A 12,801-nucleotide genomic window follows, 5' to 3' on the forward strand; every position below is an offset into this window, starting at 1 on the left:
TTCAAGAATGGCCCTTTTCCCTTTATATTCAGACTATAATCGCTCACGTTCGCTTATTTGAAACAATCATCTCCAAAATATATATTTTTTAAAACAAACATATTATTATTATTATTAACCCTGCATTATAATTATATAAAAGCCCCTTAGATATTCTCACAGATCAGATTTGCCGCTTAGATTTTAATTTAGAATCCTCCAATCCTCTAAATGTTGGAGAGGGCGAGGAACGAGATGGTCACAATCCATGCCAGGCAAACATGCTGATCATTTCAACTACATTTTAGTTGCAACAAGTTTGATCGAGTTTAAATCAGGAGACCTACATGTAGACATGAAAAAATATTTATGGATATACTGTAGGTCTACCGTAGGCGACATGAGACTCACTTGTGTTGAGTAATGTGCTGTTGTAGGTCTTATTTTTAATGAACCTTTATTTTACTACTTAACGGTCTACTTACTCTGCTGGTGTCTTGACCCAGTTTATTCCTTCATTTGTAATGCAAACCAAAATGAATTACTATGGGAATAAATGGAAGGGGGGGGGGAGTAAAGAACTTCTCTGTCGGCCCTGGAGGCCTTTTGAAAACAATTAATGAACATGCACCTGTGGAACGGTCGTTAACAGCTTACAGATGGTAGGCAATTAAGGTCACAGTTATGAAAACTTAGGACACTAAAGAGGCCTTTCTACTGACTCTGAAAAACACCAAAAGAAAGATCCCCAGGGTCCCTGCTCATCTGCGTGAACGTGCCTTAGGCATGCTGCAAGGAGACATGAGGACTGCGGATGTGGTCAGGGCAATAAATTGCAATGTCCGTACTGTGAGACGCCTAAGACAGCGCTACAGGGAGACAGGACGGACAGCTGATCGTCCTCGCAGTGGCAGGCCACGTGTAGCAACACCTGCACAGGAGCGGTACATCCAAACATCTCACCTGCGGGACAGGTACAGGATGGCAACAACGGCCTGAGTTACACCAGGAACGCACAATCCCTCCATCAGTGCTCAGACTGTCTGTAATAGGCTGAGAGAGGCTGGACTGAGGGCTTGTAGGCATGTTGTCCGTGGTACTGTAACACATCAGTGCGCTGTTGAATAGGTGCCTTTTCCTAGACCATATTGCTATGTGCACAGTAGCAAAGTTAACCAGCTTATTGGTGTTGAGAACAAAGTGGCGGAGGCAGCAGCAAAATGAGGAGACAAGAAAACAGCCCTTGCCTTATTGTCTAAGAAAAGTGAGGAGGAAGGAAACCCCAACTTAATTAGCTCTATAATCAATAGACTAATTGTTAAACGTTGCTGGCTTTATAAATAATCTACAGTGCCTTCAGAAAGTATTCAGTGTTGTTACTTTACAGCCTTTTTCTAAAATGGAATAAATACTTTTTCCCCCTCACCAATCTACGCACAATACCCTATAATGACAAAGCGAAAACAGGATATTAGAGATGTTTGCAATTGAGCTCAGGTGCATCCTTTTCCCACTGATCATCCTTGAGATGTTTCTACAACTTGAGTGGAGTCCACCTGTGGTAAATTCAATTGATTGGACATGATTTGGAAAGGCACACACCTGTCTATATAAGGTCCCACAGTTGACGGTGCATGTCAGAGCAAAGACCAAGCCATGAGGTTGAAGGAATTGTCCATAGAGCTCCAGGACAGGATGGGGAAGGGTACCAAAAATGTCTGCAGCATTGAAGGTCCCCAAGAACACAGTTGCTTCCATCGTTTTTAAATTGAAAATGTTTGGAACCACCAAGACTCTTCCTAGAGCTGGCCCCTGGGCCAAACTGAGCAATCGTGGGAGAAGGGCCTTCGTCAGGGAGGTGACCAAGAACCCGATGTTCACTCTGACAGAGCTCTGGAGTTCCTCTGTAGAGATGGTTGTCCTTTTGGGAGGTTCTCCCATCTCTGCAGCACTCCAGCAATCAGGCCTTTATGGTAGTGCCCAGATGGAAGCCACTCCTCAGTAAAAAAACACATGACAGCCCGCTTGTAATTTGCCAAAAGGCACCCAAAGACTCTGACCATAAGAAACAAGATTCTCCGGTCTGATGAAACCAAGATTGAACTATTTGGCCTGAATGCCAAGCGTCACGTATGGAGGAAACCTGGCACCATCCCTATGGTGAAACGTGGTGGGAGCATCATGCTGTAAGAATGTTTTTCAGCAGCAGGGGCTTAGAAAACTAGTCAGGATCGAGGCAAAGATGAATGGAGAAAAGTACAGCGAGAGCCTTGATGAAAACCTGCTCCAGAACGCTCAGGACCTCAGACTGGGGTGAAGGTTCACCTTACAACAGGACAACGACCCTAAGCATACAACCAAGACAACGCAGGAGTGGCTTCGGGACAAGTCTCTAAATGTTCTTGAGTGGCCCAGCCGGAGCCCGAACTTGAACCTGATTTAAACATATCTGGAGAGACCTGAAAATAGCTGTGGTGCAACGCTCCCCATCCAACATGGCAGAGCCTGAGAGGATCTGCAGAGAAGAATGGGAGAAACTCCCCAAGTACAAGTGTGCCAAGCTGATGTGTTTCAGAGACTTAAGGCTGTAATCGCTGCCGGAGGTGTTTCAACAAAGTACTGAGTAAAGGTCCTGAATACTTTCCGTTTTACATTTTTGATAAATTGGCAAACATTTCTAAAAACCTGTTTTTTGCTTTGTCATTATGGGTTATTGTGTGTAGATTGAGAGGAAAAAACTATTTCTAATTTTATTTGTCACATGCGCCGAATACAACAGGTGTAGAACTTCGTGAAATACTTACTTACAAGCCCTTAACCAACAATGCAGTTTTTAGAAAAAATGTAATTAAGGCCAAAATAATTCAAGAGCAGCAGTAAATAACAATAGCAAGACTATATAAAGGGGGTACCGGTACAGAGTCAATGTGCGGGGGCACCGGTTAGTCGAGGTAATTGAGGTAACATATACATGTAGGTAGAGTTATTAAAGTGACTATGCATAGATAATGGCTTCCCTGTGGCTCAGTTGGTAGAGCATGGTGTTTGCAATGGTGTTTGCAACGCCTGGGTTGTGGGTTCGATTCCCACGGGGGGCCAGTATGGGGGAGAAAAAAAATAAAAATAAAAAAAATAATGTATGAAATGTATGCATTCACTACTGTAAGTCGCTCTGGATAAGAGTGTCTGCTAAATGACTAAAATGTAAAATGTAAATAATAAGAGAGAGTAGTAGTAGTAGTAGTAGCAGCAGCGTTGAAGGGGGGGTGTAATGCAAATAGTCTTGGTAGCCATTTGATTAGATGTTCGGGAGTCTTATGGCTTGGGGGTGGAAGCTGTTTAGAAGCCTCTTGGACCTAGAATTGGCGCTCCGGTACCGCTTGCCGTGCGGTAGCAGAGAGAACAGTCTGACTAGGGTGGCTGGAGTCTTTGACAATTTTTAGGGCCTTCCTCTGACACCGCCGATTTAATCAATTTCAGAATATGGCTGTAACGTAACAAATGTGGAAAAAGTTAAGGGGTCTGAATACTTTCCGAATGCACTGTATATCTACAGAAATAAGACAGATCCTGCTTCTGTTGCTGGTTTGAGTATTTAATAGCCTGCTGATTCCATGAGCACCAAGCCTCGCAACAACATGTTAATAAGTAAACAATTTGACAAATTCTGCTGTTTTTATCTTTGCTGTAATAAAGGCTTTATACTTTTTTTCATTAGAACAGCCTCTGGTATTATAAAATGTATTTAGTGTTTACACTGTTCCAATCGTCCAAAAAGTTATATTCATAATAATAATGCTCTTTTTTTTCTTGATCTACTTCTTATTGTTATTATTACTATTATGATCATTATCATAATAAGCATCTCTTAAATATTTATGAATAGATCCCTCATTGAGCACAAAATCAACACTTGTTACAGAATATTTTACATAGAAATAACATCTGTCAGACAAACCATGCCTTAGTAGGCTTAGTATAGCAGCCTCGTATAACCACCATTGAGCTGTAGGCCTAAGAGTGCATCCTGTTTAGTCTCTATACCGTAACTGACTTAGGCCTGCCTATATTTCAATATTTGTATAGGCTACTGTATCAATCAGTCATTCATTTGTTCATGTCATCACACGGTATGCGAGTCATTCAAGAGTTGAAATGCAATCAAGCATTTTAGTTTTAAAATAAAGCTAGCCTTGTATAATTAACTTAAACAATAAATAAACCGTTCTATTACGGACATTGCGTTCACAATGGGGCTGTTTTTAGTCTTTGCTGTAATAAAGGCTTAACAAAAAAGTTAAAACAGACTCTGAAACGCTTAGAATTTAGTGTTTACATTCTTCCCAACGGTCAGAAAAATTATTAACTGCACCTGTTTGGCACACATAATATGCACCCGGTGCTTGCTCCTTACCTTATTTTTCTTGAGTTCCAGTCTTTTCCACAATTAATCAAATTTCACATATCTGACTTCCCCTTTACCTCATGAGCAACGAGTAAACATTCCCCCATTTCGAGTTTTTGTCATGTCCTCTGCATCCATTTTGCTCTTAGTGTTCGGAGTTTGTTATAACCAATTTATTGATGTGCTTATGCTATAGGTCAGGCCCTATTGGTAAAGTGCATTTAATGCATACATATGTCACGTAAAGAGATCAAGGGTTGAGGGAATAGTGAATGTTTTTATCTAAACAAATGAGGGCTTTCGTTAACAGAACTTTTCAATCAGAATTCTGTAATTATATTGCAGTTTCAGCAACACGAACAGCGCGATGAACACTGTGGTGGTCGCTACAGCATGGAAGAGAGAGCGGTGCTTGTCACACAATTACCCAGTCTTTTTATTTTAACGCAGCATAGCAAGTCTGAGGCCAGCACAATCAAATCAATTGCTGGTCGCACTCCCTCTAGTCATTTGTTTGTCTTAATTATTTAATCAAACCGTGTGCTTAAAGCATCAGTCAAGCTCAGTGAATATAGTTAATTTGATTAAAACACATAGGATGTGTCTATGGAAAATGACATGTTTAAACATTTTGACCAATCGATTGGTCTAAAGAACAGATGAGGCTTGGTTGACCTAGATTTTTTGGGGTTGGGGACAGACAACCCTAGACTTGCTTGTGTTTGACTTGCTTGTATGACGTCCAAAGCGCTATTTATTATAATCCTCAACGTCGCATCTTTCAAAAATGGATTGATTCCTCTTAATTTACAGCATTTTCCTCACTCGGACAACAAAAAATGTGCGCAAGTTGCCCAATTAGCAGGAGGGTTGGGAGCAACATCTTGCCACGTGCGGTGCTAAACTTCCGAACGTCTGTCAGTCAAAAACCCATACAGTAATGTGAAGCTCAGAGCCTGAGCTCTGATGTAGTTTATAGCATTTTACTGTACAGCCACTGCGATCCAATTTAGGTGCTTATTAGTGTCCAAATCTGCCATGTTCAAACCGTATACGGGTGTAAAGGGTTAAAGGAGTTACCACTTCATCCTCCGTGTGTCTTAGTTCTGTAGCCCAGGCTAAAGCTTGTTGGTAACTTTGCATAAAGTAGCTACAGTACCTATGTAATTTCCATTGGCCCATGTAAAAGCTATTGACCCTTAATGTATCTTTGCCTCAGTCTTGTTAACATTGATTCTCCAGTAAGCTTTATACTAAATTCTTGTCTCTTTGTACTGACATGTGTAATTTGCCCTCCTGGCTTAGCGATGCGTTTCTCCTCTCCCACTCTCTTACAGCATAATCAATGGTTTTGCCCTGCCGCTCAAAGCAGAGCACAAACAGTTTCTGGTCAAAGTGTTGATCCCCCTCCACACTGTCAGGAGTCTGTCCCTCTTCCACGCACAGGTACTGTGTGTATGACTGTGTGCAATCATCATTTTGTTGATGTTCTACATCCGGGTTTGGTTCTCCAACCCTGTTCCTGGAAAACTACCCTCCTGTAGGTTTTCGGTCCAACCTCAGTTGGAACTTATCAACCAGCTAAATATTAGAATCGGGTGCACTAGATTAGGGTTGGAGAGAACTGACAGGACGGTAGCTCTCCAGAAACAGGGTTGGAGAGCCCTGTTCTACATGATTGAGTCTGTCCAGTGAGTCGATCCTAATTGTTGTTACACATTTTCCAACCATAACATTGACAATGTGTTATGTTTTTCTTTATTGCGACTTATTTTTCCAGTTGGCATATTGCATTGTACAGTTCCTAGAGAAAGACCCAGCGTTAACAGAACCAGTAAGTGTTATCTCCCCATGGTCACGCCACTTTGTAATCAGAAGGGTCTTTTAATCAGTCATCGTCTCCGTTCAGTCACACATTTCTGTCTCATGTCTATCTCACATCTATCCCTCTCTCACATCTATTAATCAAATCTATCTATAGGTCATCAGGGGCTTACTGAAGTTCTGGCCAAAAACCTGCAGTCAAAAAGAGGTAAGAGCACTGGAAGTTGCCCTTCCTTGGTCTGGAGCATTGAGCAGCTAATGTTGATGGGAGTTTAGATCTGTTACCTGGATAGTAACGACCTGATGTGTTGTCCTGCTCAGGTGTTTGTAACTGTGTTCTTAGGTGATGTACCTCCGGAGTGTTCTCAGGTGGTGTACCTGGGTTAGGGTGTGTTAATAACTAATTCAGGGCAGCCCGCTGACCCGGCAACATCTGCCAAACTAACCTGGCCAGTTAATCAAGCTTTCATATGGCCCGCTTGGGTCAGTACATTTTCACACTCCAAAACAGAAAAATTCATATTTTTATTTCATCTTTCACTATCTAACTGACGTCTTGCTATCACCCAGCATTCGGTTTTCAAGCTGAGGCAAGAATGTCAAAGCCTCAGTATGGTCAGCGTACAGTGGCAAGAAAAAGTAGGTGAACCCTTTGGAATTGCCTGGATTTCTGCATAAATTGGTCATCAAATTTGATCTGATCTTCATCTAAGTCACAACAATAGACATAGTGTTTCAACTAATAACACAAATTAATATATTTTTCTTGTCTATATTGAATACATCATTTTAACCTCCGCTAACCTGGAGTCCAATGAGACGAGATTGGAGATGTTGGTTAGAGCTTCCTTGCCCTATAAAAAACACTCACGAAATTTGAGTTTGCTATTCACAAGAGGCATTGCCTGATGTGAACCATGCCTCGAACAAAAGAGATCTCAGAAGACCTAAGATTAAGAATTGTTCACTTGCATAAAGCTGTAAAAGGTTAGAAAAGTATCTCTAAAAGCCTTGATGTTCATCAGTCCACTGATGAACAAATTGTCTATAAATGGATGAAGTTCAGCATTGTTGCTACTCTCCCTATGAGTGGCTGTCCTGCAATGATAACTGCAAGACCACAGAGCAGAATGCTCAATGAGGTTAAGAAGAATCCTAGTGTCAGCCAAAGACTTACAGAAATCTCTGGAACATGCTAACATCTCTGTTGACGAGTCTACGATACGTTAAAAAAAAACTAAACAAGAATGGTACCAATGGGAGGACACCACGAAAGAAGCCACTGCTGTCCAAAAAAAACAAAAAAAAACATTTCTGCACGTCTGAAGTTCACATAAGAGCACCTGGATGTTCCACAGCGCTACTGGCAAAATAGTCTGTGGACAGATGAAACTACAGTTGAGTTGTTTGGAAGGAACACACAACACTGTGTAGAGAAAAAAAGGCACAGCACACCAACATCAAAACCTCATCCCAACTGTAAAGTATGGTGGAGGGAGCATCATGGTTTGGGGCTGCTTTGCTGCCTCAGGGCCTGGACAGCTTGCTATCATCAACGGAAAAATGAATTCCCAAGTTTATCAAGACATTTTGCAGGAGAATGTAAGGCTCTCTGTCCGCCAATTGAAGCTCAACAGAAGTTGGGTGAGGCAACAGGACAATGACCCAAAACACAGAAGTAAATCAACAACCGAATGGCTTCAACAGATGAAAATACGCCTTCTGGAGTGGCCCAATCAGAGCCCTGACCTCAACCCGATTGAGATGTTGTGGCATGACCTCGAGAGCAGTTCACACCAGACATCCCAAAAATATTGCTGAACTGAAACCGTTTTGTAAAGAGGAATGGTCCGAAATTCCTCCTGACCATTGTGCAGGTCTGATCCGCAACTACAAAAAAAACGTTTGGTTGAGGTTATCGCTGCCAAAGGGGAGGGTCAACCAGTTATTAAATCCAAGGGTTCACATACTTTTCCCACCCTGCACTGTGAATGTTTCCACGGTGTGTTCAATAAAGACATGAAAACGTATAAATGTGTGTTATTAGTTTAAGCAGACTGTGTTTGTCTATTGTTGTGACCTAGATGAAGATCAAATTGTATGACCAATGTATGCAGAAATCCAGGTATTTCCGAAGGGTTCACATACTTTTTCTTGCCACAGTACTTTCCCCAGACCCGTCTCACCTGCCTTTTCTTATATCAGACATCCTACACGGCAATGCCATAATTGCAAACAAAGGTTTATATAGGCCTACGCTATGGAGCTGCTTGCTTGTTAAAACATAATTTACACATCACTTGTGTAAATAATAAGATTTAGTTTTATAATCTGAGTGTCTAGCATGACAAAAAATAAGCATTTTGTGTTTACAGTTACATACCTGCCATTCGAGTGCATAAACAGTAGGCCTATATTCACTGAAATTCGCACAATAACTCTGTATTTATAAACACGGTACAAATCACAATTTTATTAGGCTAGTGGCAGTTCTTAGGACATTAAACAAGCAGCAAGGACATATCAAGTCTGTGATCTAGCTAATGATTATGCCATTGGGGTAAACAATGCAGATGAGCATTCAGCCATGTAGCCATGATGCTGCGTCAGGCTACAGGTGATAATGTTTATTGTTAAAATAGCACACCTGCCTGCAATATGGACCATGTTTAGGCCCTAAAGATATTACTTTTCTTCAATATGCTATTGGGCTCCTTTCTAGGGGGGGGAATATTACATTTTATGAAGTCTCATATGTTAAGTCTATTCACTGAGTGTACAAAATATTAGTAACGGCTTCCTAATATTGAGTTGCACCTCAGAACTGCCTCAATTTGTCGGGGCATGGACTAAAATGTGTCAAGCGTTCCACAGGGATGTTGGACCATGTTGATTCCAATGCTTCCCACAGTTGTCAAGTTGGCAGGATGTCCTTTGGGTGGTGGACCATTCTTTATACACACAGGAAACTGTTGAGTGGAAAAACCCAGCAGCTTTGCAGTTCTTGACACACTCAAACCGGTTCGCTTGGCACCTACTACCATAGTCTTTTCAAAGGAACTTAAATATTTTGGCTCCCGAGTGGCGCAGTGGTGTAAGGTACCGCATCTCAGTGCTGGAGGTGTCACTTCAGACCCTGGTACGATCCCGGGCTATATCACAACCAGCCGTGATCGGTGGTCCCATAGGGCGGCGCACAATTGGCCCAGCGTTGTCCGGGTTTGGCCGTCATTGTAAAATAAGAATTTGTTTTAACTGACTTGCCTAGTTAAATAAAATACAAAATAAAAATTCACCATCTGAATGGCGCACATGCACTATCCATGTCGCAAGGCTTAAAAATCATTCTTTAACCTGTCTCCCCCCCTTCATCTATACTGAAGTGGATTTAACAGGTGGCGTAGCTGGTCAGTCTGTCATGGAAAGAGGTGTTCCTAATGTGTTGTGCACTCAGTGTATGTCCTCATTGAGAGTTGGCATGGTTTTATTTTTGTTTTCCAAACAATCAGTGTAAATATCAGATTGTATGGTTGGCTATAATAGCCTATAAGGTACTTGCCCAGACTGCAAATAAATCCCCCTATGGTTGAAATTATGCGTGCATGACTTGCTTTCCTGTGATCTTGGCCCAGGCCAGTAATTTTGTCATTCGGGACAGTAGTTTTTACTTGTTACTGGCCCGGTGTTCCACAATCTAATTTACCTGAATGTCAAACCCTGTCAGGTGATGTACCTCGGGTGTGTTTTCTAACTGTGTGTGTTCTCAGGTGATGTACCTGGGGGAGCTGGAGGAGATCCTAGACGTGATCGAGCCGACACAGTTCATCAAGATCCAGGAGCCGCTTTTCAAACAGATCTCCAGATGCGTATCCAGCCCACACTTCCAGGTCAGTCTATAGAGAAGGACACACATCCTGGCGGATTTTTAGGTCAATGCTATCTGAGATCCTTGGGATGTCCCTACTCTAAACCCTAATCTTAACCCATACTCTTACCATAACCTGTCCCTTACCTACCACGTCCCTTATTTAATCTTCAAAGGGGTAGGGACATCCCAAGGATCCCGGATAGCACGGACCCTGGTTTTTAGCGGTAATCTCAGCATATCTATGGTGCTCTTATAAGTACATGGTTGTTGTTGGAGGGTTTAGCCTGGTCCCAGATGTGTTTGTGCTGTATAGCTAACTTCTATGTTCATTGTCATGACAAAAAACCATAGGATCACAAAATAAATCTGAAAGGAGGCTAGTGCATATGGGTGTAGGTATTGTGTATTAAATCTCTGTGTCCCTGGCAGGTGGCAGAGAGGGCCCTGTACTACTGGAACAACGAGTACATCATGAGTCTGATTGAGGAGAACTCCAGCGTTATCTTACCCATCATGTTCGCCAGCCTGTACAGGATCTCCAAAGAACACTGGAACCCGTGAGTCCACCTCAACACAGCCTCACACATAGATTGGTCCTATCAGGAAACTTGATTTATCATCTTGTATTTGTTTTCATTAGAGAAAAAATAAGTTGTGAAAGAGTTGAAATTGGCTGTTTTTTACATGTTTTTTTTTTATTTTGCCTTGAAGGGCGATAGTGGCGTTGGTGTACAACGTACTGAAAGCCTTCATGGAGATGAACAGTACCTTGTTTGATGAGCTCACAGCTACTTACAAGTCAGACCGCCAACGGTAAGATATGCTGCATCATTAATGGTGCCTCTGTGGTGTGGTCCTGCATAGTGCTGTTGTAGTTAGCCTGTATAGTTTTAGACACCTATTCAAATAGGCCCATGCTCAATACACGGAAAATTACTATACAGAAAAATTACTGTTTGTTTGTATACAGAATCACACTTTTTTTCTCATACACTGTGCGGTGTGTGTGTGTGTGTGTGTGTGTGTGTGTGTGTGTGTAATATTGTGATTCTTGACTCTAGCAGGATAAGAATGTGTACTTGGTGGTGGTAAACCCAGTAGTAATATCTCAGTAATCTGCAGCTAGTCCTGCCTTGCCCGCCCCCCCCCCCCCCATACTGTCTGCAGTGAGAAGAAGAAGGAGAAGGAGAGGGAGGAGCTTTGGAAGAAGCTGGAGGACCTGGAGCTGAAGAGGAGCCTTAGGTGTGACGGGATAATTCCCACTTAACGAAGCGCCACACTCCTCTCCCATCCATGACCACCGGCCCCGCGGATCCTGTACGGCCATCTGGAACGGCATGGAACGACCGTGGGTTTTTTTTCCTTGTTTTTTGTTTTTTTTTCTCTGTATTGTGCGACTTACTTTATGGTAGATTCACACGTTGTTTCATTATTTCAACAGCACTGTAAATAACTTTTATCCTTAAACTGCTATTATTGCGAAATAAAAATTGTAAAAAAAAAACACGATAAGGAACTTGTGTGGGGGTAAAAATATACTTTGGACATTAAGACTTGAAATGAACAGCAAAAATAACAGATTGTTTTAACTTCCCTCCTATTTGAGAACCCCACCCACTCTCCCTGAATACAAACCCATTTTCCATCTCTGGTTCTACTCTTTGCTTTTTCTCTCTCCTCTCTGTCCCTCTCACACTTTGGTGCTTTTGTACCTCTCTCCCTTTGTGGGACGTCCTGACTGAGTGAGATACCTGGGAGGCCCCGCCCTGACCAAGAGGGCACCCCTTCCCTCTGTAAGGACCACCCTCTGACCCCTCCTGACCTGACTCTCATGCTGAAGCTATGCTGATATTATATTATGGACCCATTAGCCATGAGGAAATTAATTTAACCCCTCGTCCCTCTCAACCCTTCCTCCAAGAGGCGAACATGTTAAGGTCCTGTATGTACAGGGACTAAATTATAAAAACAAGGGAAGATCTCCATACACACACTTACATTCATCCTCTCGCACCATTTTTCTCTCCACTTCCACATTTGTTTCTTTTCACTTGTGTGTGCATCTGTCTCCTCAATGATTGATTGGTTTGTCAGTTCAGTTGTCTCTTTGACCCTGCAGTACCAGGTAGCCTGGTATCAGTCTGGTACTGGTACCCTCCAGCCACACAGAAAATATAAAAAATGTTTTAAAAAACGATTGTGAGCTATAGAGGAGCACCAAACTCTCCTATTGTGAAAAGGAGTGTCACTCCCAAGTGTGCTTTACACAGTATTACAAACCTGTATATTATTATTAAACTCAGTACACTGAAATATTGTATCTTGTAGTAATTTTGCATATATTTTTGCTTAGGAACAGCCAAGAAGAATTCAGTATATGAGTTAATATGGAACAAGACTATCTGGTATTTATGATAGTTTTTTCTCTGTTTCCTTCTTGGTTTTTAATCTCTCATTTGGAATTTTTATTGTTTCTTTGACCATCAGATGTTTTTTTATTGTGTAGTGGAAGAGGGAATGGCAGAGAGAGGGAAGGCTTGGACCAGTTCATATCCCGTTTAAATTTACAGTAAGTTCAGCATTGTTGACACAAATGATTTGTGTGCTTTAGGGTGGCTCAGATATAATATGAATGAAAAGAAGGGTTGAAGAAATAAACGTTTATTTAAAAAATATATAGAAATTAATTTAAACCTGTTTTGTGATAAAAGCTCAGATGCTGGAT

The 12,801-nt window shown here is 41.8% G+C and overlaps 1 protein-coding gene across 5 annotated transcripts in view; it reads left to right on the forward strand.

Moving 5' to 3' along the window:
* Positions 1 to 12,389, forward strand: part of 2a5e (Serine/threonine-protein phosphatase 2A 56 kDa regulatory subunit) — an 81,948-nt gene extending 69,559 nt beyond the window's left edge. For 4 of the 5 annotated variants that reach the window (XM_014210585.2, XM_014210583.3, XM_014210581.3 and 1 more), the window contains exons 8-14: positions 5,722 to 5,830; positions 6,165 to 6,218; positions 6,366 to 6,416; positions 9,976 to 10,095; positions 10,506 to 10,633; positions 10,788 to 10,889; positions 11,244 to 12,389. In XM_014210585.2, coding sequence (XP_014066060.1) covers positions 5,722 to 5,830; positions 6,165 to 6,218; positions 6,366 to 6,416; positions 9,976 to 10,095; positions 10,506 to 10,633; positions 10,788 to 10,889; positions 11,244 to 11,343 — 664 coding nt within the window. In that variant the 3' untranslated portion in view covers positions 11,344 to 12,389. 5 annotated transcript variants of the gene reach the window in all.
* Positions 12,390 to 12,801: the final 412 nt, after the last annotated feature.

The sequence above is a fragment of the Salmo salar genome, chromosome 09 (assembly GCF_965601325.2).
Source record: "Salmo salar chromosome 09, fSalSal1, whole genome shotgun sequence".
Classification (NCBI taxonomy): Eukaryota; Metazoa; Chordata; class Actinopteri; order Salmoniformes; family Salmonidae; genus Salmo; species Salmo salar.